The following is a 27,915-nucleotide window of genomic DNA, read 5'->3' as shown; positions in this document are numbered from 1 at the left end:
TGAGAAACCGGCTCGAGATCGCTAGAATTTGAAAATACACAACCGGAGAAAATCTGCCACTTCCTTACAGAGCCCCTCCTCCAACACACACGAACGCGCACATGACCAATGAGGGCACGAGATAAGTTTGTGCACAGATGGAAGGCTGACAGGCAGGTAGGCCATCCAGTTATTTTAGCCGGGCCGGCTAAAACAATTGGTCGTGCTTTTTACAGTACTACGGCTTCCACAGATGACATTTTTTTATGGATTTGTTGTCAAAGCACTTAAGATATTCATTGCTATCGGGATGTTAAGAGCATTCCATGGAATATAACAAAAAGTGTATCTCGAGCCGGTTTCTCAAACTTACCTACCCCACCTTTAAGGAATGAGCTGCCAACAAAATAAATGAAACTCCTTTTGAGAGCTGGGGTGTAGGCTGTTGTTGTTCTTAAAGCATATTCAAGTATTAAGCATCATTTACCTACATTTGATTTATTTTTGCTGACTTATAACTGAACTTATGAGGCAGTAAACCTCACTTCACCTCAGTGGCCCAGCCCTTCGTATATTTTTCTGTATGCGGCCCTCGGTGAAAAAAGGTTAGGACACCCCTGCTCTAGATGATATAACTTTATTCGTTCTGTCTCACCAGGACTCTGTTGTGGCACGGGTCCCGTCTCTCTAACTGGTGCGGCATCCTCAGTCAGGGGCTCAGAGTGGCCCCCCCCGAAGCCCCCGTCACTGGATACATGGTAGGAGGGATGCACAGATTCATACATATTCTGTATTTCAATTTATTCTCAAGTCCTCTGCCTTTCTCAAAGATATTGAAGTGACTGTTATTTTTGTATAAAAGCACAACAATCAATATATACAAAATAACAGTCACTTCAATATCTTTGAGAGTCTTGCACTAATGCACATTCTCAAAGATATTGAAGTGACTGTTATTTTGTATATATTGATTGTTGTGCTTTTATTTAGGTCTTAATGTGTGCATATGTATAAATGTGTCTTTGATTATGTATATATAGATACATATTTGCATACATATTTCTGCATTTAGGCATCTGTATATCACTTTAAACTATGAATACAGCACCATATTTTTATTCCAGTGCTCATAATGTTCCTGATTGTCTTGCCTCTAGTTTGGAAAAGGTATCTACTTTGCTGACATGTCATCAAAGAGTGCCAACTACTGCTTTGCCAATCAGAACAACCACACAGGACTGCTGCTGCTGAGTGAGGTGAGTTGGTTTCACATCATATTTACACATATTCAGCCAGAACAACAGATGCAATGGAGGGAAAAGGTAACGTGTCAGTAGTCTGAACTTGTATTTAAATTAATAAAAGCGCGCCTACAGGTTTATATCAGACTCTTTAAAGCTGCCAATACTCATATTAACAGTAAAACCAACATGATTTGAACGTCATATTCAGGCCAGAACAACAGATTCAATGGAGGGAAAAAGTAACGTGTCACTGTCTGCTTTTAAATCACTTCTTAAAACCCACCTCTTCTCCTGAGCGTTTTGACATCTTGTAGATTGTTGCTTTTATTGCTTTTAAATTGTCTATTGTTTTCACTTGTACTTGTTTTATGGTGTGTGAGCTGAGCTGTGAGATTTGTGTATGTTTATTTGTTTATTGGACTGTACAGCACTTTGGTCTGGAGGTTTTTAAGTGCCTTTATAAATATAGCTGTATTGTATTGTACAGTATAGTCTAAATTTAAGCTCCTAGAAAATGTATTTGATTATAAAAAAAGCTCCAGGAACCAATTGTGCCAGTAGTCGGTGCTAACGGGTTTATATCAGACTCTTTAAAGCTGCCAATACTCATGGAGTTCCGTCTAATTCAAAAATCTATATATCCACAAGTAGCAATAAGCTTGACTCCAACAAAAATAAGTCTCAGGAAAGTTTGGTTGACTCTTTACTTAAACAAAAGGTATCAATAGAGTGCCGCAGTGACGCGTCCTAAAACCCGAAAGTAAGTTAGCATGTTATCACTTCCTGTTCCTTCAACAAAAAGCAATGCAATTTCTCCATAGGATTTAGGAAAATAGCTCGAAATAAGTTCTGTGGTTGACACACATTTAAGAGACGGATCACGTTTTGTTCAGCCGGATAATCTCCACATGTCTACCCTACTTTTATAATTTTCGAATGGAAGGAGTTCACTTCCGGGTTTTAGGACCCGTCACTGTGGCACTCTATACAAACACATATTTTCAAAGGTCAAAAAACGATGTTGCTCCGTGATTCTTTTCTCCTTCTCACTTCTAATTACCAGCAGCTGCAGTCGTCTATGACGTCAATTTTACGACGCCTGGTTTAAATAACTGATATAATAATATTAATAACAAATTATTACAATGTTCAACTATATCTATATACACACATAATATATCAAATCATACATTTTAACATGTGGCTCCTACAGCAGACTCTTTAAATCTGCCAATACTCATATTAACAGTAAAACCAACATGATTTGACGCCACACTGCTTAGATTTAATAATAATAACACTGTCTGTGTTATGTGTGTGTGTGTGTGTGTGTGTGTGTGTGTGTGTGTGCAGGTCGCCCTGGGAGACTGTAACGAGCTGGTGATGGCCGACTACGAAGCCCAAAATCTTCCAGCTGGGAAACACAGCACGAAGGGCCTCGGACAGACCGGACCCGACCCCAAGAACGCTGTCACTCTGTACGTCTCATTACACTCGTACATCTCATACAGGCCAATCACTGTTACACAACAACATACTTAAAACATCTGAGAGAGGACGTTTGTTGATTACATTAACAAAGAATGTATGCGGAACAATTAAATAAAATACACGAAGGAACACATGTAATAATAGAACAAAGAATACAATAATTAATATATAAAAAAGCATCATATTCTGTAAAATAATTGTATTCTTAGTTAATTACAATCTAATTTCCTATGTGAACAAATAGTAATAGTAATAGAAATTACAACTATGTTTGTAAATGGCAAAAGGGATGCTTTCCTATTAATGTCACATAATAATGCACAGACTTTTGTTATATATGTTTTACAACAAGGCATCATTCAGAGCAGTACGTAAAGCTCAGGGACTTGAATATATTCAGAGTGATGACAAACTACTGAAGCTTTTTACTGTATTCTTGTAGATCTATTTGTTCAGAGTTATTTCAAGCACTCCATAGAAAGGTCACATGGGTTTGCTCCAGAAAGAGGCACTTTGGAGTAAAACCATTCAGCTGAAAGTCCACACACTGAACAGTGAACTCCGTCTGCTCTCCAGTGAGCGACTCAGACTAATGGACTGACCTGGTTTGACCCCCTGAGTTCAGCTCTGATGCGTCTTCTCTCTGTACATTTCACAGTCTGAACATATACTGTTTCTACATAGAGAGCCGTTCCCTAAGCATGAAGCATAACATGTCATGAAGTGTCCTCCTTCAAATCCTCAACAGAGAGTGCTGCATTTTATGTTTTAGCTACAGTGAGTAATTAACAATTAGATTAGAAACAATATATAGTGAATTATATCTGTGTACATTCAGAGTTTTTAACATTTAGAAACATAATAATGGACTTCTGCCACTTTTTTAAAGCAAAAAATGACAAATATCAAATTGCTCTGCATCCTCAAATGTGAGAATGTTCTGAACCTGATTGTAAACTGAATATTTTTGGACATTTAAAGACAACGCCTTTTGCTGTACAGGCATTTTTCACAGTTTTCTGATGTGTTAAAAATCAAACCATTAATAACTGGCAGATTATTTAAAAAAAAAAGTATTAGTTGCAGCCCCTGTTTAAGCCCATTACCTACAAAAGATCTTAATCAGGAAATGAATTGGCTATTATCAGTCATTCCAGCCAAAATCTTGTGGCACCAAATTCTCCAATGTTTATATTAAGGCGACAAAAGGGGATTTATTTTCCACAAGTTTTCTCGACCTGACGATTAATCAATTGACTGAGAAAAACAGAAGCATTGCATTCATTGATAATAGAAATAATCGTTGTTGCATGCTGACATGGACTGAACCTGGAAACTCTGAGAGAATAAGTGTCACGTGGGAAGGCAACTTGCAATTATTATTTAAAAACCACCAGAGAGGTCCTTAAATATATATATCTAGACTTTTACTAGATCTTTAAAACCCCCACTTGTTGCCATGCCAGCCTAAACGTCACTGTTTTTATTCTGTTGTTTACTTTATTATATATATATATTATTTGTGTTGTTGTGTTGTTACTCTGTAGCACTTTGAGTTTTGTTTACTCAAATGAAAAGTGCGCTTATAAATAAAATTGATGATTGTTATTATTATATGCATATTTAGTACGAATGATGTGCAAATCGTTTCACTTTTCTGCATTTCTCCGCTAAGTTCAGCAACACACTTACTTGGTGTATGTAGCTAAATGCAGCTCCAGACACCATTCAGCTATTAAAATATTCAGTTTTTTCTGCCTTTTCAGCTAAGTTCAGCAACACATTTACACGGCTTACAGCTTTCGCACGCATTTTCAGCAGGAAATGCATTTTGTCTAGTTTTGATTGTGTCCCTCTCTATTTCTCAGGGACGGCATGACGGTGCCTATGGGTCCGGGGGGGAATACGGGGACGAGCAGCGACGGCCGTTACCACCTCCTGTACAACGAGTTCATCGTTTACAACCCCGCCCAGACCCGCATGAAGTACCTGCTGCGGATCAAGTTCAACTACTCCTCCCTTTGGTGAAGCAACACAGAAAGGAGATGACGAAATCTGGAGGTTTTCTCTCCACAAATCTCCAGCCATTTACAGTTATATTCTGGTTCTTTGGTTTAGGATGTGACACCGTGAAGCTTTGCAGTTACTGGGGGAATGTTTATTTTGTGATGGAGAGCTGCAAATATTTGTCAGTCGGCAACTATCTCAAAACATTATTGTTTATTCAGTCAATGCTGAAAGTGGTTGAAGCTTTTCTTTCTCATATGTTATATCTGTGGGTTTTACGTGATGTAATACCTCACCCTGGGCTTTGAATGTTTAGACTTTGCATTTTTTCCCCAGTTTGACATTTTATAGACCATTTTTTGGATTTAAAGCTCACACGATTGTCAGATGAATTATTTGCATCCCTACTTTAACATCCTGAATGAAGTGTAATACAAGCAATGCTTATACAACAGACACAAAAAGTACATTTGAATGTTAATTTTGAATTTAAGTAAGAAAAATGCTACTTTTTCTACATTGTGTTTTCTCTCTGAATACAGCATTGCATCTTCGATCTTTTAAAGAAAGTGATGTGAGACCCTGTCAAATATATGCTGACTGTGTTAGTCCGGTAACTTTGATAAGTCAAAAAGAAGAGAATAAGTTCACGTTATAAGAAAAAATATGCTCGACTTTTTGCACTACTCTTTTGTCTATGTTTCTTTATATCACGTACGTCCTCACATCTATAAAAAAAATGTTTTTTTTGCAATGTGTGCTGCGCATAAAACACAAATGGCCTTATGTGGATCTATTGGAATATCATCGTCTGACTTTTATAACATAATGATCTGGAAGTTTCTTTAGGCAAGTTGGACGTGAGCATTTCTACTGAATAATTACCTAAATTCTAGTGAATGCCTCAAATTGGAAGTAAACATTTTCATCTGTTTTGATAATTGTTGAGTCAAATTTCTGTATGTGTGAACACGAACTCCCAAAAAATAACAAATACTGTTACAATTGTACAAAAAAAACATGTTTATGTAAACAATAATAATCATTCTTTCATTGTCAGTTCAAACAGGATTTACAGTATATACGTAGTAATCACAATAATAAAGTACATTCTACATGTGGGTACAGTTTGGTGTGTTTGTGTGTAAATGTATTTTGTGTATACAGTTTCACCTCCTCCCTAGCAGGTAGAGGAAGATGAGCATTACGTCCAGGTAGATGTTGAGAGCAGCGTTGATGTATTCCTCTGGATTCAGACGGTAGCTCATCGCCCCCATCATCAGCTGACAGTCGATCATCAGGAACTGAAGGGAGAGAGAGGAAGAAGAGGAGGAGGAGGATGAGGAAGAGTTAGGACAGGGTGAGAGTATGCACCACCAGATAACTAATAGTAAATCATGAAATGTGTTATAATACAGTGTTGTCATGGAAGACATTTGACATGTCACAGAAGAAAAAGTCAAAACAATGATGGCTGAATTGCAGTCAACCAATCAGAACATAGACAGCCAGCTAACCAATCATAACAGACTGGGCTCTTAATGGTTTTAGACAGAAGGTGACGAGGTATTTCCAGTAAATAATAATAATCTTTATTTGTATAGCACCTTTCATACAATAAGTGCGGTTCAATGTGCTTCACATAGACATTTCACAGAAAATGTATATCACACAGAATACAGTTACCAGTAAAATACATAAAACATACATTTAGATTAAAGGTACAACGATGAAATTGTGCAATAAAAGGGGGATAATGCAAATTCAACACACAATCAATTTAAATGACAATATACATATAGAAATGGTTCTTTTCTCCCATACCAGTGAATACAGCAGAGCACCAAAACATCCGTAGGCGATGTCACCGAGATAGGAGGAGTAGAAGGTCGAGAAGATCCCGAACATGATCAGGTCCACGGACAGAATCAGCAGAACACCGTAGCAAACGGTGAAATCATAACGAGTCTGGAGTAAAAACAGGAACACATAGGTACATTACATCCTGAATAGCTTTTGGTCAGTATATTGAAAGCTCTTTAGGACATCTTTTGTTTTTTCAATTGAGTTTTTTCAATTGAGTTCTTTAGTAAAGTACTTTCACAAATGTTAGTCTTCATCCATGACGTGTTGATAAATAAAGGCCTTCATAAAATGCTGCATTTCATATTTTTTTTATTATACTAAATTGCCTACCTATAATCGGCCAATGGAGCATTTTATTTACAACACATCTTTGGATGGTCATGCATGGTTAATTTTTTATTTTAGTGGGAATGCTGATACAGCATTCCAACTATATGTTATTCAAAATCTTGATTCCGCCCGTTATTTTGCCGGTCTTCTTCTCCCATAACTTTCATAATTCCCGAGATATATCCCATAATTCATCACATTTTTAACCATTGAAGTCAATGGAGAGAATCTTCAGACTCGAACAATCTTCATGCGACTTCAACTGCTAACTGTTCCTTCATACTTTCACTCAGAAACCTCATTCCAACTTTAAAATGTTACACATCTTTCTGACATTATTCATATTAAACAACTTTTAAATCAGATTCATACTTTTAGAAATATTAAACATTGTTCAGACCTTGGTAAAGAGGCATTCTTCAGCTTTAACATTGCGCAGCTCGTTAAATAATTAATAATAATTCGAAAAATAATTAAGCAAAAAAATTAAACAAAATGCCTCTTGAGGGCATGAAGTGACAAAAACGTTCAACATGTCTCCATTAAAGCCCATTGTCATTTCAGGCTGATATTTCCTCACAGCAGCAGCCGCACACCTTTAGTTAATCTGCCAAAAAGGCCACATTATTGACCCGAAAGTACACAAAAAGCACACTTCAGATACTCAAGGTCCTTGAGATGCTTCACGCTTTGAAATTTCACCGATATCTGTTACGGTTCTTCGACAAAACGTTCACATGTAAGAGGTTTATCTCTCATTCAGAACAATGGAAACCTTTGATCTCTGGACACGTCGTTAGCTCAAATATAAACACCTGTGTCATGGAACACGATGATGTCATAACTCCAACTGACATGCTTAGAGCAGCAGACTTCAGATAATGGTTAATGGTCCTGCCCTCAACAGCTCTACGTCAATTATGGGGTGTCATCATATGCCGTTTCTATGGAAACGCATCCCTCGCCATAAAAGACGATGTCGCTTTACATTAACTCCTATGAAAATGTTCAAAAAGTGCTCAAACTTCACATGTGTGCTAACAGTCCAGCCGTGACGACATCTACGTGAGAGTTTTGAGATTTCTTCAAATGCCGTTGCCATGGTAACACAAGGCTCGCCATGAAACACGGTTTTCTCATAACTTCAGTGAAAATGCTCCAAACGGCCCAAAACTTCACAGGTTTGGTAACGATGCAGCCATCAACGCATCTAAGCGTATTATGGGATGTCATCAAATGCCGTTGGCATGGCGACAGATCATTCGCCATCAAGTTACTTCAAAAGTTTGCAGTTCAAATATTCTGCTGCTTTTCCAAGCCTTTTTACTTTCTTTTCTTCTCTCATCACACATTCAAGCCCCCAGTGTTCATGTATCATTTCAATCTAAATTCTTCACTTTCTTCTTACACATTACATTTCAGCATAGCAATTCAGCGTCAGCTTTTCAACATAAAGCATTCCCACTAGCAATTTCTTCAGGAATTGCATTCTCTAGTCTTATCTACTACTTACATTTGATCTTCTTTCTATCAATTTATCGACACATTTTTTCATGCTTACATTCACATTTTGCCTCCTCTGATTCTAGTACAAGTCAAATTCTCAATTTCTTTACAAATAAAAGGTGAGAGCTATAACTTCAAAACTGATATGTAAAGCAGCTTAAAAGTGTGCATGTTTCTTTGCCTTTTGTAAACACAGAACAGGATGCACAGGCTGGTATCTGACCTGTGCAGAGAAAACGATGATTGCCACAGTGACGGCCAGCGTTACTCCCATAGTGATGACCACAGAGGTGGTGTTGTGGAAGGAGGCAATGGTTCCCACCATGTAAGACAAACTCAGGGTGACAACAACCTGCAGGCACAAAACGAAATGTATTAAACATCTCAAGTATCTTTTAAGAAAGCTTTTTCCATATTTTGCAGACACATTTAATGCATTGCATAAAATATTTAACAATCAATATTCAAATGCTTGATTGTCAATAACTACGGACTGGAGCACCAGAAACTTCTTTTACACTGCTATGGACAGTCTTGCACTACATTCTCAAAGATATTGAAGTGACTGTTATTTTGTATATTGATTGTTGTGCTTTTATTTAGGTCTTAATGTGTGCATATGTATAAATGTGTCTTTTGATTGTGTATATGGGGCATTCTACCGATTTAGTACAAAGTGCGGTCCCACAACAAGAAAAACTATTTAACAAAACAATTAAGTATTCAGACATAGATATTTACTAAGAATATGTTATGGTCTATTTAAACTTAAGGCATTACATTATATAGTGATAAGCTTAATATATACAAAAACATCATGTATAGGGTACTTTCTATTGGGAAGTAGCTGTCCCCAACCCTGACATCTACATTTCAATTTCTGTAAATAACACTTAAACATTTTTTTTAAATGTTGTTCAATGGTGTATTTAGAAGATCTTTATGATTACATTCAAACAGAAGTTGGAATATTTAGATTTATTGTGGGTATCATTTTTTTATAAAAAAACTATACTCAAAAGATCATTTTCCCAGTTTTCATGTCACTACCGAAACACAAGGGGTTTTAGTCCAATGGCTGAGCCTGGTTTTTAGCCACACCTCTGCATTTTTGACAAGGCAGTGACACTGCATCCCTGTCCCTCGTGGCTGAATGGCAAGTAGCTATATCCCATACTTTTAATATAAATCTGTTCCAAAATCTGAAAATCGGCTTATAACCTTAAGAATTGTCACTACCAAACACATTATTATCTTCAATTAAGTAAACTTTTTCGGGGTTTTATGCAAAGTATTAGGTTTTTATGTGTGTAAACCTCTTCAAAAACGTGTATGCTAGCCATGTACTTGCTAGCATTCTTTAGTTAGCTATATCCCATACTTTTGATATAAATCTGTTCCAAAATCTGAAAATCGGCGTGTAACCTTAAGAATTGTCACTACCGAACACATATTATCTTCAATTAAGTAAACTTTTTCGGGGTTTTATGCCAAGTATTAGGTTTTTGTGTGTGTAAACCTCTTCAAATATGTGTATGCTAGCCATGTACTTTCGAAGTCACTACCGAAACATATGGTTACGTTTTGGTAATTGACATGATCGTTTCGGTAGTGGCAAAAGTAAGCAGGTAAATCCCATGGTTTTAAATAAATAAGTGTTAAGGTCTCGGGTGCATTCATTCACACCTTCGCTTCTCTGGTGCGCACCAGACCACAGTTTGTTACATTGTTTCATTTTTCAGAAGGTTCGGTTTGCACGGGCAAAACTCAAACGGACTATAAACTTTAAACACAAGTCATGTGCACGGAAATGCTGTTCAACCATTGGTCAGACATTAAGGGGGTAAAAACGCAAATCCCGGCAATTTCTACCGGAGCCTCCGCCATGGAGCATCGGCAGGTTATTTTCATGCTGTTAATCTGGAGAGCAGATCAACAGACTCTAGTGCAGGGGTTTTCAAAGTGTGGGAAGGTGAGCCTCCCCTCAGAGAACATAAGAACAGCCGCGCCCCCCCTCCCAATTATTATTGCTATTATTATTATTATTATTGTTGTTGCTATAATGCAGGGGTATTATTATCCAGTGGAATGCCCTTACCTACTGGCCTAGTTAAATCAAAGTGGTTACTTATTTGTCTGGGCAGTGTAGTTTTACACACCATCTTATTTGACTTTCTCAGGGCAGACCCCCACAAAGAAAAAAATATATGTACACACGTAAGGTCATCATCTTAACAGTTTTTAATGCTCGAGTCATCCGTGAGCAGAGCATCAAGTTGGCATGCCTATTACAGCTGAATGCGGCGATTACCATCTTGTTCAGCAAAACGCCTCACGAACGTATTAACATCCAAAGCTTTAGTGCGTTTTGATTCAATGCTGAGCACAGCCAAACTTGACAGTCTCTTCTCTGTCATTGTAGACCGCAAATACCTTATTCCTTCCGTGTACTTGGGTCCGAATGCTTCTCGTTTTCTGCCGCCCGTTCAAATGAAATCGCCGCCAATCACATTTCCTCGCTCGCGCCAGGGTTACAAGGCTCGCGTCTTGTGCTGCATTCACTTGCACTCGGACATCAGGGATTTTCTCTGATAAATGTCCGATGAGCCACAACTTTTATTTCAAAACAAAGCTGCCAACTGGGGTGGCCAGACGCTGTCTCCTCTCTCACTTTAGGTAACTTCACTAAAAATCGATCCATGTTGCCGCTCGCATAAAGTTAGCTGAAGTTAACGAGCTAGATTTCATTGTTTCTCTTTATTTTTTTCTCACGCTGCGCCTCCCCTGAAGCTCTCTGGCGCCCCCCAGGGGAGGCGCGCCTCACACTTTGAAAACCGCTGCTCTAGTGGACACTGGACAGCACATATGATTACATAATCAGACAACGTGCGATAAAAAACATTGTAACACATAATGAGAGACGTAAGGAGGAGGTTTCACCGACGGCAGGTGGCTCTGACTTTTATATATAGTTTTTAGTTTGATAGTTGTTTTTACTTTACACGACACTGTTCAACACATCATTCTGCTTCACTCTTTCACTAACGATTTTGAAGACATCCGCGTTCTTGTGACACGTAAATACTACGCTTCCTATGTTTTGGTGCGGACTGCGTTCACACCAGCAATGAACCGCTCCAGAGTTCGCAAGCAAGCGTTCCGAGACCACCTATTTTAGCGGACCAGAGTCCGGTTGTTTAGTTCACTTAAGAGGTCTACCCAAATGAACCGCACCAAGCGGCTAAACATTCAACCGGACTATAAAAGGCTGGTGTGAATGCACCCTTATTATACTATTTGTAGGCATATATTATAGGTCTCAGATATATGAAAAAACATGTCTATGAAGTGTTTTGCTCAAAATACCAAACAGATCACCCATTCTAGCCTCATTCCCCTCTATTTCAGCCTGTTACTAAAGTGCTGATTCTGGGTCAGTAGCTTCAAACATTCACACTTCAACATAAGGCATGTTATGAGTTAAGATTAAGCAATAAGGTTGAGGGAATATGATACAACCTTGAGAACAAAACACTGCAGTCACTACCGAAACAGTGCAGTCACTATACCGAAACACTGGATGTTTTGTACAAAATAAAGTATATTGAGTTATCAACTAAAATGATATGATACTGATTGGTTTAATGTATGTTCAATTTCAACAATCATCAACTCTGGAATCAATATGATCAGTATTATGCATTTTACAAAGAAAGTTTGCATTGTGATTTTTATGAATTGTATACATTTAACTTTGAAATGTTATTAAAAATTCACTTTTATTAATTTAATTGTAAAAACCCTCAAGAAATATTTGTTAAAATACTATTTTGAGAATGGAAGGTAAAACAATCTTAACAGGTTAATATAACACTTTTTTACTACAGTGTATTTACTATGTTTCGGTCGTGACCATTTTTGGTAGTGGAAGAACATCCCAATACAGTCTGAAAATACGATATAAAAATGTACGGTTCTTTTACTAGATATGTGTAATTTAGATATGGTACAAAATATATATGGACAACGTTTTTGGCAAAAAACATACAAAATGTCTAAACATTTCCAACCTGACTTTGGTCCAATTCGGTAGAATGGCAAAACCTCAACAGTCACAATCAAATGGCACATGAACACAAATTCAAAGGCAACTTACATTTTAGACTAAATCAAAAATGTACTAGATTCTAAGTTCTTAGTTAAATGTAAAACTAGGTCTAAATGGTGCAGAAAACCAAGCAGGAACTACAAATGTATGCAAAATGTTTTATCTATACTAATTCTTTAATGTATTTACTGTACTGGGATATATTTTACATGTACCTTTTAGACATATACCCTTAACCTTTTAACTTGTTTTAGCACCTACCGTATTTAAAATGTTGTTTTTAAACTATTCTGTATCTCTTTTATGCATGGTTTTTATGAATCTGTAATTCCATTATGTTTATTTATTGTATTCCTTTCTGTTGTCTTATTAAGTGTTAATGATGATGTAAAGCACTTTGAATTGCCTCTGTGTCTGAACATGTGCTATATAAATAAACTTACCTTACCTTCAAAATATTTCACTTTTTAGGATGCTACTCTGTGACCTCAGTTGCATGGCAAACTATTCCTTCTTTTATACTGCAAAGCCGTTAGTTATTGTATCATTTCAGATGTAAAATATCTGTGACACTCTCTTTATTGTGTGAACTGTATTTCCCCACAACAGTAGATATTTGGGGGTTTATGCTCCTGTACTTTTGACCCACCAGTCCCGAGATGTTCCAGGGGTGACGCCGGCTGAAGTCTCTTCTGTAGCTGAGGGCGAGGGAGACCACGAGGAAGATGATGATGGAGCTGAGGTAGGCCCCCAGGCTGGTCTGCACCGCATCTTTCACCACGCTGGAGAAGGTGAACACACACACCACACTGAAGGTGAACAACAGCTGGAGGGTCAGGATGCTGAACACCTGCAGGGGAAGACAAAGAACAAGCATGTTGCTATCGGTTACTAGCAGAGATGGCAAAAGTATACGCATGCTTTACTCAAGTAGAAGTACAGATACTTGTGTTTAAAAATACTCTGGTAAAAGTAGAAGTACTGACTAAACTTCTTTACCCAAGTAAAAGTAAAGAAGTATGGGCTTTGAAATGTACTTAAGTAAAAAGTACCCATAACTAGCAGCTGTTTTAAAGAGTACCTGACCTCCCTTTATATTAATAGAACAATAATGTCATTGTTAGCTAATGAGTTGTACTCCAATACTTCCCACCTCTGGTTACTAGTGAATTTATTGAGGAAGCGATAAATCTATATTTCCAGATAAACACTGACTGTTACATGCATGCATATAAATACAGAGTAATCATATTAAGAAAATAGTTACATTTTTCGAGTTCGATAAGATTTATTTTAAAAATGTTAGCTAGTATGAGTCTAATTTTCTATTATTATTGATTTAGACAATGTATTTGTGTATCAAAATAGTTAAATTTGTTTGATTATAAGATACTATCTCTTTGAAGAACAATAAATTATATAAATGTTGTGCCTCAGCCCAAGGACAAAAGTTATTTGCCGCCAATTTACGCCTCTAGACCGATTCTGTATCTCTCGCCTGAAGCAGTAAAATTATCTTTAAATGTACCCAAAAAAATCTGCGTTGTCTTCCTGTTAATACATTTTCTAACCCTGAAATGTATCTTGCGACCCATATAGAGGGTCTCAACACGAGGTTGGGAAACATCTGGTGAAGGATAAGTAACACCCCAAATACTGTTCACAAATCAAAGCAAACGCTTGTCTCAAAGAGTCATTTGCCATCAGTCACTGCAACGCCGTGAGACTTCAAATCAAACTGTACATTTCACATTTACATTCAATTTAACATTTCATATTCCATTCCGTACACTCTTAATGTATATATAATATCCCTTTTCTACTTTTCTAATGCTATTTCATTTCTATTTGAGATGTTTACATTTTGGATTGTTTATTTCTTGGGTTTTAATTTCTCTAATGTAGAATGCCTTGTCTGTTCATGCTGCTGCAACGCAAAAACGTCCCAAATTGGTGTCAATAAAGTACTTCTTATCTTATCTTAGTCCGTGCTGAACTGGGGAAGAGGGCGTTCAGTTACGCTGCTCCTGAAGCTTGGAACCAGCTTCAAATTGAGCTGAAACTCAGAGAGCTGGTCTCATTAAACAGACTAAAAGCGACTCTAAATGACCTTGAAGCCGCTGTGGCTGTAAATGCTTTGGCTAAACTCGGTGTATGACTGTGTTGTGATTGTGTGTTTTAAAATTGTCTGTAACTGTGCTGTTACCATTCTTGGGCCAGGACTCTCTTGAAAAATAGAAATGTGTAATCTCAATGAGACCTATCCTGGTTAAATAAAGGTAAAATAAAACAAATAAAAATAAAAAATAGTAGCGAAAAGTTTAAACTCTGAATCGGACAAACCTTTCTAACAAACGCTCTCCTCACTATCTTGTCATCGAAAGAAGACGAGCCGATCAGTGGAGTTGTGTCCGACAGACGTTCTGGGATGATGTCCCGGAAAGACTCGTACCCAGTGCTAGACTGTTTTGTCCAAGTTGTGTCTGTTTTGGCTGCAGAGTAGGGTGGAGGTTGCTCTCCTTGGTAGGGCGGTGGTAGAGAGGATGCATCATCACCAGAAGCCTGCTGTGTGTCTCTGGATGTGAGGAGGTCTGTTGTATCGGACATGCTGGAGGAAACTGTGGGTCAAACACAGAAGTTCAGTCAAAGAAAAAGGAAACTGATGCAAACATTAGTCAAAAAGGATCAATTCTGCTCAGCAGCTGGAGTGGGAAATGGGAAGTACTTTCTGCTAACATCTATTGTATATCATTTACTCATTAAGTTGTGGAGCTGTTTGATCCGCAGTTCATGTTTTGACCACCTGCAGTAAAGTTAAAAGTATCCTTGTTTGGTGTTAGCGGGCGCCAACACAAGAAAGTAGATAGAGGTCAGAAACAAGAAGCAGCATGGCCAGCATCAGAAAGAAACAGAGAAGAGCTTGACCTGCTTTATTTATCATTCAAAAAGACAGTTGAGAAATTAGGTTGGATTGTATTCCTGTTGAGAGACCTGTGTGTATCTGGATGTGAGGAGGTCTGTTGTATCGGACATGCTGGAGGAAAATTTGGGTCAAACCCAGAAGTTCAGTCAAAGAAAAAGGGAAGTGATGCAAACATTAGTTTCATGGGATGAATTAGGTCAAGCAGATAAACTAGGAAGTTCAAGTCAAAGTCAAGTCAAAGTCAACTTTATTGTCAATCTTTCAGTTTGTGTGTACAGACAGTTACTGTTTTACTTAACTTCTGTATTGTTTTCCAGTCAAATTGCAACTATTGTTAAACTTAGTTTGGTCTAGTAGTACATTTGGGAATTGTTGTTCAGTTTGTGTGGATTCCTGCGCATGTGGGTAATGAGGTAGTGGATCAACTGGCAAAAAATGGATTGAAAGCAAATCAGATTGAATTAACAGTAGCCTACCTATCAGTAGGGCAGAAGTAAAATCATTTACGAAAGTTATTATCAAGCAACAATGGCAAAAGTTATGGGACAGTAACACTAAAGGAAGACATGTATACCAGATACAAAGGGAAGTAGGAATGGAAAGCACTTGGGGCAGTAATAGAAGAGAACAGAACATTATCAGAAGGATACATTTGGTCACTCCGGATTAAACTCATCACTGCATCTGATTGGAAAACATCCAACTGGCAATTGTGATGGTTGCCAACAATCAGAGACAATAAATCATGTATTTTTTAGCTGCCCGGAATATACAAGGCAAAGACTCATTCTGAAAACTGCAATGGAACAACATAACATTAAGGACATGAAATTTCAAGTCAATATTTGCAAGTAACTCAAGAAATGAAATTCACAAACTGATCTTCAAGTTTCTCAAAAACACTGGTCTGAGGAAGGATTTAACTTGAAGATTCAATAAATCAACAGTAGGTGGCGATATTTCCTCACAGGTGTTTAAAAATCCCACCACTGCCACCAATTGTTACAAAGTGAGGTGCAGGTGAAAGAACGATACGCGGAGAGAGGGTTTTCTTGCAAAAATAAACAGGCTTTTTATTCTTAGCCTTCCACATTATTCCACAGAAACAAAAACTGCATGCCTGGTGCTGCGTTCACCAGCAAGGAACAAACACCAAATGCCCCTTTCCCCTCTCTTCCCAACCACATTTATAGGAGACTGCCCGCCTTCCCAATCCAACCTGGCCAATCAGGTCATGGTTCTGAAAGCGGAGTGAAGGGTTAAATACAAAATTAAACACTGTTGTCTACATTTAATAAAATCCTAAAGGCGTAAGTAAATTCATAATTGCATCAACATAAATATTGTACCTTCAAAAACAACAAGGTCTGCTTAAAACGGATAGTTTTTAACCTAATTGACACTCATAAAATCACACATTTCCTGACCAATCACGTCCAAGACTCCGCCTACTCATACGGCACATATAAGGAGTACTTTGGAGGCGTGCTCCCCCTATGAGCAGTGGCACAAAATGGCTTGTGTGTTTTACAGACTGACAAATTAAATGTAAACTGTTTTTATAACTTTAACTGAAATAAAGACAACTCTGAAGAAACATGTACTACCTTTCTTAACAAACAAATAGTTAAGCCAAAATGTTAGTAAGGGAGTGTGTGCGCTTCCTCACATACTTCCTGAATGAAAAGTGAACTATAATATTAGACAAATATTAAGACGTTAAACTTTAAACATCCATGACTTAAACACTTTATCCAGGATAAAAGTGCGTAATGTTACTTTGATCCGGTTACTTAAGTTACCTTGTGGCAGATATTTAAAGGGGACCTATCATGCAAAATGCACTTTTGTAAGTCTTTTATACATTAATATGTGTCCCCGGTGTTCCAGGGAACTCACCAAGTGTCAGAAAACACAACCCTCTCTATTTTCCTCCATACCCAAATCTCTAAAAAAGGGGCTGCAACGGATCTGATACAGACTGATCCAGATTTGAACACTTCTATGACGTCACAGAAGTGGCGCTACGGCTATTGGGCCAACTCTCCACCTATCAGGGGAATGTGGGGTTGGGCCACGGCCGGCCATTGCTGCTCGAAAGCGCTGGAGGTGCTGTAGTACATATGCCAGGCCTGTAAGTGGCGCTGTAGCCTGCCACAAAAGCAGCGAAGAAGACTTCCCGCGCATATGGTAACCATGGTTACCCTTCTGTTTATTCTCCGCTGTGGCTTTTTTTCTCCCTCCCCGAGGCAAGCGTTTGCTCCTCCTGCTTTAATTAAATGCAATCCCTCCCCGTCGAGGCAAGCACTGTAATTCTCTCCGGTTAGTCCACCAGCAGATGACAAACACCCACCTCTCCGCCTCTTCCAAGGAACGAGGGGACCGTGCGGCAGAGTTTCAGTTTCAGTTTCTTTCGCCGGTCAAGATGTCCGTTAAAGTTTCAATCTTCCGGACAAAATTAGAAAAGTGCCGGTCAAAGGTCTTCTTTGTTATTTATTGAGCTTTAAAACAAATGAATAACGACTCTATAGGCCTATAATAATATAATAAAACCATAGACTGTATATATAAATAAAACACGGAGGACGGAGATCTTTTTTTCTCCCCCTCTTGACTTGATCAGAGCACGGCTCCCCTCTCCTGCAGGGGGGCGTGGTCTCACAGAATCAGCCCCGTAGACAGCAAACAGCACATAGAGCGAAATGAGGCATGGCTAAAATGCATGATCTGTTTGGTATTTTGAAAACAGAAACGTATAAATATACCTTATATAGGTATGGCCATACAATATATCATTTAAATATAGCATGATAGGTCCACTTTAAGTAAGCTTTCTTAACGCTAATATGTCAGATTGCTCTGAAGATGGGAGGTGATATTCTATTAATTTTCACGTTCAGACAGTCAGTTGATTTTTGCCGGCCGTCTTTCCTGCAACGGCAGTTTTTCTGTATTTCCTTTCTTTCTGTAATATGACTTGATAGCTTTAAACTCCGTACACTGAGCTTTGATTGGTCAGCAGGCGGTGCTTTCACTGAGTTGATCTCTCCGGACCAGGTTAGCCGCTCAGCATAAGTTACCATGGAGATCTAGCCCGCTAAAAAGAGAACCAGCGTCGTAGGACCGGAAACCCAGAGTTTTCCCTGAAGTTAGCTCGCTAAGCGAAAATCCGGCTTCGTAGTACAGGCCTCTGAGCTGTAGTTATCCCGAGCTTGAATGACACACAGACACCAATCAAGAGCCGCTTTCACACCAAGTACTTTGTCGTACTTAGTTCCCAGCACTTAGTACCCCCATGGAACTAAGAGCAGATCGCGTTCACACCGGAATAAGTTCCCTGAGGGAAGATTACGCAAATTAAGCCGCTGACGTCACTTCTTCTTCTTCTGCTTTGGGTTTACTGGCAGGCCGCAAACAACTTCACGGTGTATACTGCCACCCAAAGTCCCCAGCCGGAAGTCCCCGGAGTTGAGGACTGGCTTCAGAGTAAATCGCCAGAACGCCGACACCTCCTCATCACTCCACCACTCCCATGTTTTTTTTTGTGTTGCCATAAGTTATTCTCTCTCCGTTGGTGCGCGGGGCTAATGCTAATAATGCTAATGCCAGCAAATACAATGGCGGCTTCACAACACTTTTCCGAGTTTTACAGGGCGTGGTTTGCAATTCGCCCAGCCAATCAGAAATTGGAACTTTTTTCTCCCCAGGAAAGTACCACCTCTCTAGCAGGCACTAAAAAGGGGGTAAAAGTTCTCTTTTTGGTTAAAACATTTTTTTTAAAAAGAAAGAAACTAAATGGGTCGTGAAATATACCTTGGCGGCCGTTAATATACCTGGGCGGCCCGCCCAAGTAAAGTCTATGTGTGGGAAACCCTGTATATACATATGATAATTATATATAAATTACAGGTGTGTCTACAGTATTCTTTAAAATATAATACACTGTATTTTGCCATATATACTCATTGTCCTAAGTGTTTTTGTTTTTTAGCTTTAAGGTTATTTGTATAGTTAAATTTACATTTGGTGTAAATACTTGTCTTTAGCATCCCTTTTTAATGCTAAATTGTTTCTTTAAAATACTTATTTTTTATTATCCTTATATATTTCTTTTTTTCTACCTACTTTGCAACTTATTTTTTTAGATTGTTTATGTTCGCACCACCTGATACCAAAGCAAATTCCTAGTATGTGAAAACGTACCTGGCAATAAACTTGATTCTGATTCTGATATGTGACGGTGTTTCTAACCCTGTTCTTGTCTCAAAAGGTCATTGTCCATGGATACAGAAGACAAGATGGAAACTTACAAAAGGTAACACTAAGTAAAAAAATAATGCAGATCTTTATACATGCCACATTGTTAAAATATTTACCGTCCTAAGTTTATTTAAATTGTACATTTAGATTCTCTATAGCAGCGGTTTTCAAAGTGTGAGGCGCGCCTCCCCTGGGGGGCGCCAGAGAGCTTCAGGGGAGGCGCAGCGTGAGAAAAAAATAAAGAGAAACAATGAAATCTAGCTCGTTAACTTCAGCTAACTTTATGCGAGCGGCAACATGGATCGATTTTTAGTGAAGTTACCTAAAGTGAGAGAGGAGACAGCGTCTGGCCAGCCCAGTTGGCAGCTTTGTTTTGAAATAAAAGTTGTGGCTCATCGGACATTTATCAGAGAAAATCCCTGATGTCCGAGTGCAAGTGAATGCAGCACAAGACGCGAGCCTTGTAACCCTGGCGCGAGCGAGGAAATGTGATTGGCGGCGATTTCATTTGAACGGGCGGCAGAAAACGGGAAGCATTCGGACCCAAGTACACGGAAGGAATAAGGTATTTGCGGTCTACAATGACAGAGAAGAGACTGTCAAGTTTGGCTGTGCTCAGCATTGAATCAAAACGCACTAAAGCTTTGGATGTTAATACGTTTGTGAGGCGTTTTGCTGAACAAGATGGTAATCGCCGCATTCAGCTGTAATAGGCATGCCAACTTGATGCTCTGCTCACGGATGACTCGAGCATTAAAAACTGTTAAGATGATGACCTTACGTGTGTACATATATTTTTTTCTTTGTGGGGGTCTGCCCTGAGAAAGTCAAATAAGATGGTGTGTAAAACTACACTGCCCAGACAAAAATAAGTAACCACTTTGATTTAACTAGGCCAGTAGGTAAGGGCATTCCACTGGATAATAATACCCCTGCATTATAGCAACAACAATAATAATAATAATAATAGCAATAATAATTGGGAGGGGGGGCGCGGCTGTTCTTATATTCTCTGAGGGGAGGCTCACCTTCCCACACTTTGAAAACCCCTGCTCTATAGGGTTCAGGTCAGGCCAGTTTGCTGGCCAATCAAGCACAGTCATTCCATGGTCACTAAACCAGGTCTTAGTACTTTTGGCAGTGTGGGCAGGTGCTGCTGGAAAATGAAATCAGCATCTCCATAAAGCTTGTCAGAAGAAGGAAACATGGAGTGCTCTAAAATGTCCTGGTAGACGGCTGCGTTGACTTTGGACTTGATAAAACACAGTGGACCAACACCAGCAGATGACATGGCTCCCCAAATCATCACTGACTGTGGAAACTTCCCACTGGACTTCAAGCAACTTGGACTGTGTGCCTCTCCACTCTTCCTCCAGACTCTGGGACCTTGATTTCCAAATGAAATGCAAAATGTACTTGCATCTGAAAAGAGGACTTTGGACCACTGAGCAATCAACCATTTATTTTTCTCCTTAGCCCAGGTAAGACGCTTCTGATGTTGCCTCTGGTTCAGGAGTGGCTTGACACAAGGAATGCGACAGTTGTAGCCCATGTCCTGGATACGTCTGTGCGTGGTGGCTCTTGATGCACTGACTCCAGCCTCAGTCCACTCCTTGTGAAGCTCCCCCACATGTTTGAATGGCCTTTGCTTGACAATCCTCTCAGGTCTGCGGTTATCCCTGTTGCTTGTGCACCTTTTCCTACCACACTTTTTCTTTCCACTCAACTTTCTATGAATATGCTTGGATACAGCACTCTGTGAACAGCCAGCTTCTTTAGCAATGACCTTTTGAGGCTTACCCTGTCAATGACTGTCTTCTGGACAACTGTCAAGTCAGCAGTCTTCCCCATGATTGTGAAGCCTACTGAACCAGATTGAGAGACCATTTAAAGGCTCAGGAAACCTTCGCAGGAGTTTTTAGTTCATTAGCTGATTAGAATGTGACACCGTGAGTCTACAATATTGAACTTTTTCACAATATTCACATTTTCTGAGATACTGATTTTTGTGTTTTCATTAGCTGTAAGCCGTAATAATCAAGATTAAAACAAATAAAGCCTTGAAATATTTCACTTTGTGTGTAATGAATCCATATAATATGAGTTTCACTTTTTGAATTGAATTAATGAAATAAATTAACTTTTCCACGATATTCTAATTTATTGAGATGCACCTGTATATATAAATAATCAATTTATGTTAAATAATGTTTTTATCTGTTATATGGTTATGTAAATGTGTTTTTATGGTTATATAAATCGTGTAGCCATTGATTGATTGAAGTTAAATGCATACATTTTATGAATTGTCAAATTACTATGTATTGAAATTAACATTTGTAAATACTTAGTAGCAGCTCTTCTTCAGACTACATTTATTTTTAAATTAAATATTCTCTGATGTTTTTTTGTTCTTCCAGATTCATTCAAGAGGGAAAAGATGTTGCCAGACAAGGCGACATGAACCAAGCGCTGACGTTTTTCAAACTGGCGTACAAAATTCACCAGAGTCAAGAACTTGAAAGCCGGATAAAGACAATTGAAGAACTTCTTGCTCAGAATGACTCAGAGGAAGAAGATGAAGAGTTTGTGAATGTTAACGGCAGCGGCTTAATGCTTTTCAAAGAGTTGTATGACAAGCTTTATGACTACCAAATAAATGGAGTCGCCTTCTTGTACAGTCTCTGCAGAGATGGACGTAAAGGTGGAATCTTGGCAGATGACATGGGCCTTGGTAAAACCATCCAGGTGATATCATTCCTCTCAGGCATGTATGACAACGAGCTGGCTAAGCACACACTGCTGGTCATGCCAACTTCTCTCATCACAAACTGGACCAAGGAGTTTGCCAAATGGACTCCTGGCATGAGGGTGAAGGAGTTTCACGGATCGAGCAAGGAGAGGACCAGGAATTTGGAGAACATTCAGAGGACAAGTGGTGTTATCATCACCACGTACTCTATGCTTATGAATAACTGGCAGCAATTGTCATCTTACAATGGCAAAGAGTTCACATGGGACTACATGATCCTAGATGAGGCACACAAGATAAAATCCTCAACTACCAAAACAGCCAAAAGTGCCTACGCCATTCCTTCAAAAAACAGAGTTCTCCTAACTGGCACTCCAGTCCAAAACAACCTGAGTGAATTGTGGGCTCTCTTTAACTTTGCTTGCCATGGGAGTCTCTTAGGCACAGCTAGAACCTTCAAAACGGAGTATGAGAACCCAATCACCCGGGCCAGAGAGAAGGACACCACTCCAGGGGAAAAGGCCCTCGGGTCTCGAATGTCTGAGAACCTCATGGCCATAATCAAACCCTACTTCCTCCGCAGGACAAAAGCCGAAGTGCAGAAAAACAATAAGAAAGTCCAACTTCCTTGTAAAGAGGAATATTCAGAGACCAAGGATGGCAAAGTCCAAAATATTCCAAAAGACTCTGGCGCAGTCATGCCAACACTGACTAGAAAGAACGACTTAATTGTCTGGACTTACCTTAGTCCTGTTCAGGAAGATATTTACAGGCAGTTCCTTTCACTTGACCACATCAAGGAGCTGCTCATGACAACCAGATCACCTCTAGCTGAACTGAACATAATAAAAAAGTTGTGCGACCATCCAAGACTGCTCTCTGCTGCAGCCATAGCCAAGTTAGGCTTAGAAGAAAGTACAGCTCTAGGTCAGCAGAACAATAACATGGAGACAGACACATGCACCATCGCCAACATTCCAGACGAGACCTTAATATCTGAGTCAGGGAAGCTCGTCTTTCTGTTTGCACTTCTCCAAAGGCTCAGAGAAGAAGGTCACCGCACGCTTGTCTATGCTCAATACAGGAAAGTGCTCGACATCATCGAGCGCATCCTGGGCAACAGAGGCTTCAAAGTATTGAGATTGGATGGCACAATAATTCAGCTTGCAGAGAGAGAGAGGCTAATCACTGAGTTCCAGACAGACAAAAGCTACTCTGTCTTCCTCCTGACCACCCAGGTTGGAGGGGTTGGTATCACTTTGACGGCAGCAAACCGAGTCGTGATCTACGATCCTAGCTGGAACCCAGCAACAGACGCCCAGGCTGTTGACAGGGCTTATCGCATTGGGCAGAGCAAAAATGTTGTAGTTTACAGACTGATCACCTGCGGCACAGTAGAGGAGAAGATCTACAGAAGGCAGGTCTTCAAAGACTCTCTCATTAGGCAAAATACCGGGGACAAGAAAAACCCTTTTAGGTACTTCAGCAAGCAGGAGTTGAAAGAGCTCTTCCTCCTCGAGGACACAAGGTCCTCATCCACTCAGCTGCAACTTCAATCCCTGCACTCCAGACACCGAAGGACAGACGCTGAACTGGACGAACACATTGCCCAACTCCACACCATGGAGATGTTTGGGATCTCTGACCATGACCTCATGTTTTCCCTCGATGTAAACCACGATGATGACCCTGAAGACCAAGAGGCCCATCACTACATTGAAGGGAGAGTGCAGAAGGCCCAGGAGCTGATGAAGGCTGAGTCAGAGTTACAGATGCAGATGGCAGAAAGTTTGACATCAAACACAGAACCAGCCTGGCTCAGACAACCAGCGGACAACCACATCAGAGAGTGGACTCATGAGAAAAAACCAAGAAATCCAAAACCAAGTCCTTCCCATCCACAGCATGATAGTAACTCTAACGGGTCACCAGTCGTGATTGAGTTGGACCAGTCTGGTTCTGATGAGGGGGACGGCCAACAGAATCTGAGAGGCCATGTTGTTGATCTTATTGCAGATGAGGGTATGTCAGAAGAACATCCTGTCGTAGAAGTAAGCCAGGACAAGCTTGTTGAGCAGAACCTTTATTCTCCAAAACACGTGTCTGTTAAACAGAAGAGGAGTTACTTGGTAGCCGATGAATCCTCCTCTCCGGAGGTGATTGAAGAGTCTCTGGTGGTCTCGGTTACCAGTGATGCTGAATTAAGTGAAATGGCAGATGCCTCCAATCAAAAACTAAGAGACGAGGTATCTCTGTGTGGAGCTGCTAATGATTCGGCAAGTGACGGCAGCATGGCCTACGTTACAGCAGCTGATGAAGACGAACAACTTTCAAACGAAACTTCACACTCAAGAAACGTTTCCAAGACGGACTTGGGCCTCCCACATTTAACAGCCCTGCAGAATAAAAGACTTTCTGTCTTGCAAGCTTCCACTTCAAGCTTCAAAGCAGACACATCATCCAACGTCAGCACAGGGCTTGATTCCTTTGGAGGCAACTTCAATTTACAGCTTGAAGATAGTGACATGCTCTCAGACCACGATGAACTGGTTAATCTGGAAACTGAAGAAGAGGAGACGGAGCTGCTGTCACAGCTGCAGATGGAGGGGAGTTTTAACATAAATAAATCTCTTTCTGAGAAACAACATAAGAAAGCAGTCAGCCAAAGCTTCAATGGCAACAGCTCTGTAATGGACAATTCAATGGATAATTCCATTGTGACTAAGAAGAAAAAAAGAGCAGCAGTAATTGATGACAGTGATCAAGATGATGTTGATGACAGGAGTCACCTGGACAATTCCTTTCAGGTTCTTGGCGCCTCCACACCTAAATTGGTGTCATCTGTCCGCACTCCTCTTCGGTCAAGAAAGAGCGTCGGAGGCAACACCTCCGTGGCCTCGTGCCGATCCGTCATTCTATCCATCGTCAAAGATATGGAGAATATCAAAGACAACCAAGCAATTACCAGCGAGGAGGAGGAAGAAGAAGATGATGTTTCAGAAAGGCATTCTGACGAAGCAGAAGAGGACCTCATTGGTTCGACTCATGATGAGCTTCAGGTGGAGGAGACCCATGACACAGAGGGCAAGGAGGATGTGGAAGAAGAGGAGGCAGATGTACAAGGAGAGGAGTCCGAACAGGAAATGACCAGCAACATGGAGCAGTCGACCAGCGAGCCCGAGCTAGCCTCCGACGAACAAATGGATCAGTGCACGGCTGATGGAGTCAAATTGAGCAGTAACGGCATCCTGTCCAAGGAGGAGAGCTTCGGAGCCCTGGTCAGGAGAGGGAAGGAGTACCAGAGCAAAGGCAAGCCTGACGACGCATTGAGCTGCTTCCTCAGAGCTATCGACATCCAACCTGGAGATCCTGAAGTTCAGCTCATGACCATCCAACTGTACCGGCAGCTGAGCCAGAGAAGTTAACAAAACAATCCTGATACGTACAAAATAAACCTGACCCTTAAATGATACTGTTAGAATAGACAGTTAGGACAATTTGCACAACAAAACCAACAATGTGTTTGTTTTTAAAGACTTCACACAAGGCAACTATAAAGAGAAATTCAAGTACAAATTATATTTTAAGTTTGAGTTATTGTTATTGTTGCATGTTATTGTCTAACAAGTAACATGTAATGTTTTGCTAGCTGGGTTCAGGATAGCATTTATTGAAAAGCACCTGGTTACATTTGTGAAAGAAAAAATAAAGTATATTTTATTGTAAATCTATTCCGAGTTTATTTCTCATTAACTGTTGATTCATATAATATTTAGTGTCCTGCACTTGTTTCTTCCTAAAAGGGGTAAAATAAAAATGTTGCTAGTAAAGTTGTTTTTCCTATCTAGAAGAAAAATACAGAATATCACTAAACTCATTCTTTAACAGACTATATCCATCAATTTAATATAACCGTTGATTTAAAAAAAAAAAAAACTATTTTGTAACTTTGTATAAAGTGTATCTTCCTGAAAGAGCTGAAATGAATATTTCCTAGTAAAGTTGTTTCTAACGGCATGTTCTTTTCTTTGGGTTGGGACTCGGTCCTTATTTCATTGGTTCAAATTCAGTGATTTATCAAACAACTCAATCTTAAATTATTTCCTGGTTGCAGTAAACCAAAGCAAAATTGGGCATTTGGATAATACAACACATTTAAATATTTTCCTTATTCTATGGCATGCTGTCTAGTGTTTATAAAGCATTTATGATAAAACATCACCCAATTCTATGTCACAGCTTTTAAGGCAACTTCATTCTAACTCAATATTTCAAGTTACAATTCCTTTTCTGGTCAATAGACTGAATTTACAAAAAACGTATCGTATTTTCTTTTCGTTTAAAAAAAGGCAAACATTTTGAATATTTCATTCTGACCTTAGTTAGAACCGAGGAAAAAAGGGAAAATATTATGCTTCATCTTCATGAGTACAAAATAGCAGGAGCAAATGTCAACGTAATCTGAATGAATAATAGAATATTTAAAGGATTCAATTATATTTGTTATCTTGTTGAAAGTACCACTAAATTCTACAATGAAGCAGAGTTAACACCAAGATATTTGCTTTTATGTCTCACACAGAACAAGTAAAGAATAAATAATAGAGACTAATAAAAAGACATACCTTTTGTGGAAGATTACTGTTGTTTTTGACACCACACCTTGCTGTGAGAGGAGCACATCCAAAAAGAAACGTGTTGACTTGTGATCGCTTGGACTTGTTTTACCCAGCTGGGAGAGTTTCACTTCCTGACAGCGTGAATTGGAAAAAAAAAAGAACTCCTGTCTGTGAGGAAATAGGAAACTCCACCGTTGCTTCACATTTGGCCCGAGGTCTTCAATAGTGGGACTTCCAGGTCACAGCTCAGCACAATATCAAAGATGAGACCATTTAGGACGTATCGCTATCAAATTTGGGAATATTTGACCAACGTTTTTTTTTATTGTCAGCTGTTGCCAGGCAGAAATTAGAATGAAAAGTGTGTAGCTAGTTTTCAGACCTCCCATTGTTGCCATACATCTCAGATGTTCTCAAAGAATTCCAAATGAAAGTGAAACTAAATGGCAATTCAGGCACACACCATGACATCAAGTCAAATTCCTCGTACGTGTGAACTGACCTGGCAATAAACCCGATTCTGATTCTGATTCTGAAATCAGGTATTGTTTTTCCAAATGTACACAGCATTAAGAGCAAGGCTTTTTGTTTTTGAGATATGACGTTTTTAAAATAACAGATTACAAAACAACATCCTACCATCAGGTCCACTCAGTAGATAAACTGCAACTTTAAATGGTAAGAGAAGTTTTCAAGAATTAGCAGATGTTTAATATCCCATTTTGTCTTGTCCATTTTAAATCTGTGCTAAAATGTTAAGTCCAAAAGTGAAATAGAATTGCTAATTACCTTTTTTTTTTAAGAGATCTTAAATGTAAATAATGTTATTA

The 27,915-nt window shown here is 39.3% G+C and overlaps 3 protein-coding genes across 5 annotated transcripts in view; 2 read left to right on the top strand and 1 right to left on the bottom strand.

Moving 5' to 3' along the window:
* The window catches only part of parp2 (poly (ADP-ribose) polymerase 2), a 14,617-nt gene extending 8,774 nt beyond the window's left edge, over window positions 1-5,843 (top strand). For both annotated transcript variants that reach the window (XM_034153001.1, XM_034153000.1), the window contains exons 14-17: window positions 638-737; window positions 1,137-1,235; window positions 2,577-2,701; window positions 4,583-5,843. In XM_034153001.1, the coding sequence (XP_034008892.1) occupies window positions 638-737; window positions 1,137-1,235; window positions 2,577-2,701; window positions 4,583-4,742 (484 nt within the window). In that variant the 3' untranslated portion in view covers window positions 4,743-5,843. The remainder of the gene's footprint in view (window positions 1-637; window positions 738-1,136; window positions 1,236-2,576; window positions 2,702-4,582) is intronic.
* Window positions 5,724-27,915, bottom strand: LOC117500217 (protein lifeguard 1-like). 2 transcript variants are annotated; one of them, XM_034153003.1, is made up of 7 exons: window positions 27,092-27,915; window positions 15,511-15,565; window positions 14,875-15,149; window positions 13,181-13,381; window positions 8,647-8,775; window positions 6,546-6,689; window positions 5,724-6,025 (listed from the first exon to the last, which is right to left on the bottom strand). In XM_034153003.1, exons 3-7 carry the CDS (start codon window positions 15,136-15,138, stop codon window positions 5,891-5,893), a joined length of 873 nt encoding a protein of 290 aa, XP_034008894.1. In that variant the 5' UTR covers window positions 15,139-15,149; window positions 15,511-15,565; window positions 27,092-27,915; the 3' UTR covers window positions 5,724-5,890. The 2 variants fall into 2 exon arrangements, with proteins under 2 accessions (XP_034008894.1, XP_034008893.1); XM_034153002.1 differs by lacking the exon at window positions 15,511-15,565 and having other exon boundaries at window positions 27,092-27,913.
* Window positions 21,951-27,085, top strand: LOC117500215 (DNA excision repair protein ERCC-6-like). Its single transcript, XM_034152998.1, has one exon. The coding sequence runs from the start codon at window positions 22,115-22,117 to the stop codon at window positions 25,889-25,891; it is 3,777 nt and encodes a 1,258-aa protein (XP_034008889.1). The 5' UTR covers window positions 21,951-22,114; the 3' UTR covers window positions 25,892-27,085.

This window comes from Trematomus bernacchii, unplaced genomic scaffold, assembly GCF_902827165.1.
Source record: "Trematomus bernacchii unplaced genomic scaffold, fTreBer1.1, whole genome shotgun sequence".
NCBI lineage: Eukaryota > Metazoa > Chordata > Actinopteri > Perciformes > Nototheniidae > Trematomus > Trematomus bernacchii.
The sequence above is the reverse complement of the archived record's forward strand: the minus strand, read 5'-3'. Positions and strand labels throughout refer to the sequence as shown.

Coding starts and splice junctions, on each gene's coding strand:
- LOC117500217 (XM_034153003.1), bottom strand. CDS start 15,138: ATGTCCGATACAACAGACCTCCTCACATCCAGAGACACACAGCAGGCT. Junction 13,382..14,874: donor GGAGAGCGTTTGTTAGAAAG/GTTTGTCCGATT, acceptor CTTCCCCTGCAG/GTGTTCAGCATCCTGACCCT. Junction 8,776..13,180: donor CCTGGAACATCTCGGGACTG/GTGGGTCAAAAG, acceptor TTGTGCCTGCAG/GTTGTTGTCACCCTGAGTTT.
- LOC117500215 (XM_034152998.1), top strand. CDS start 22,115: ATGTTTTTTTGTTCTTCCAGATTCATTCAAGAGGGAAAAGATGTTGCC.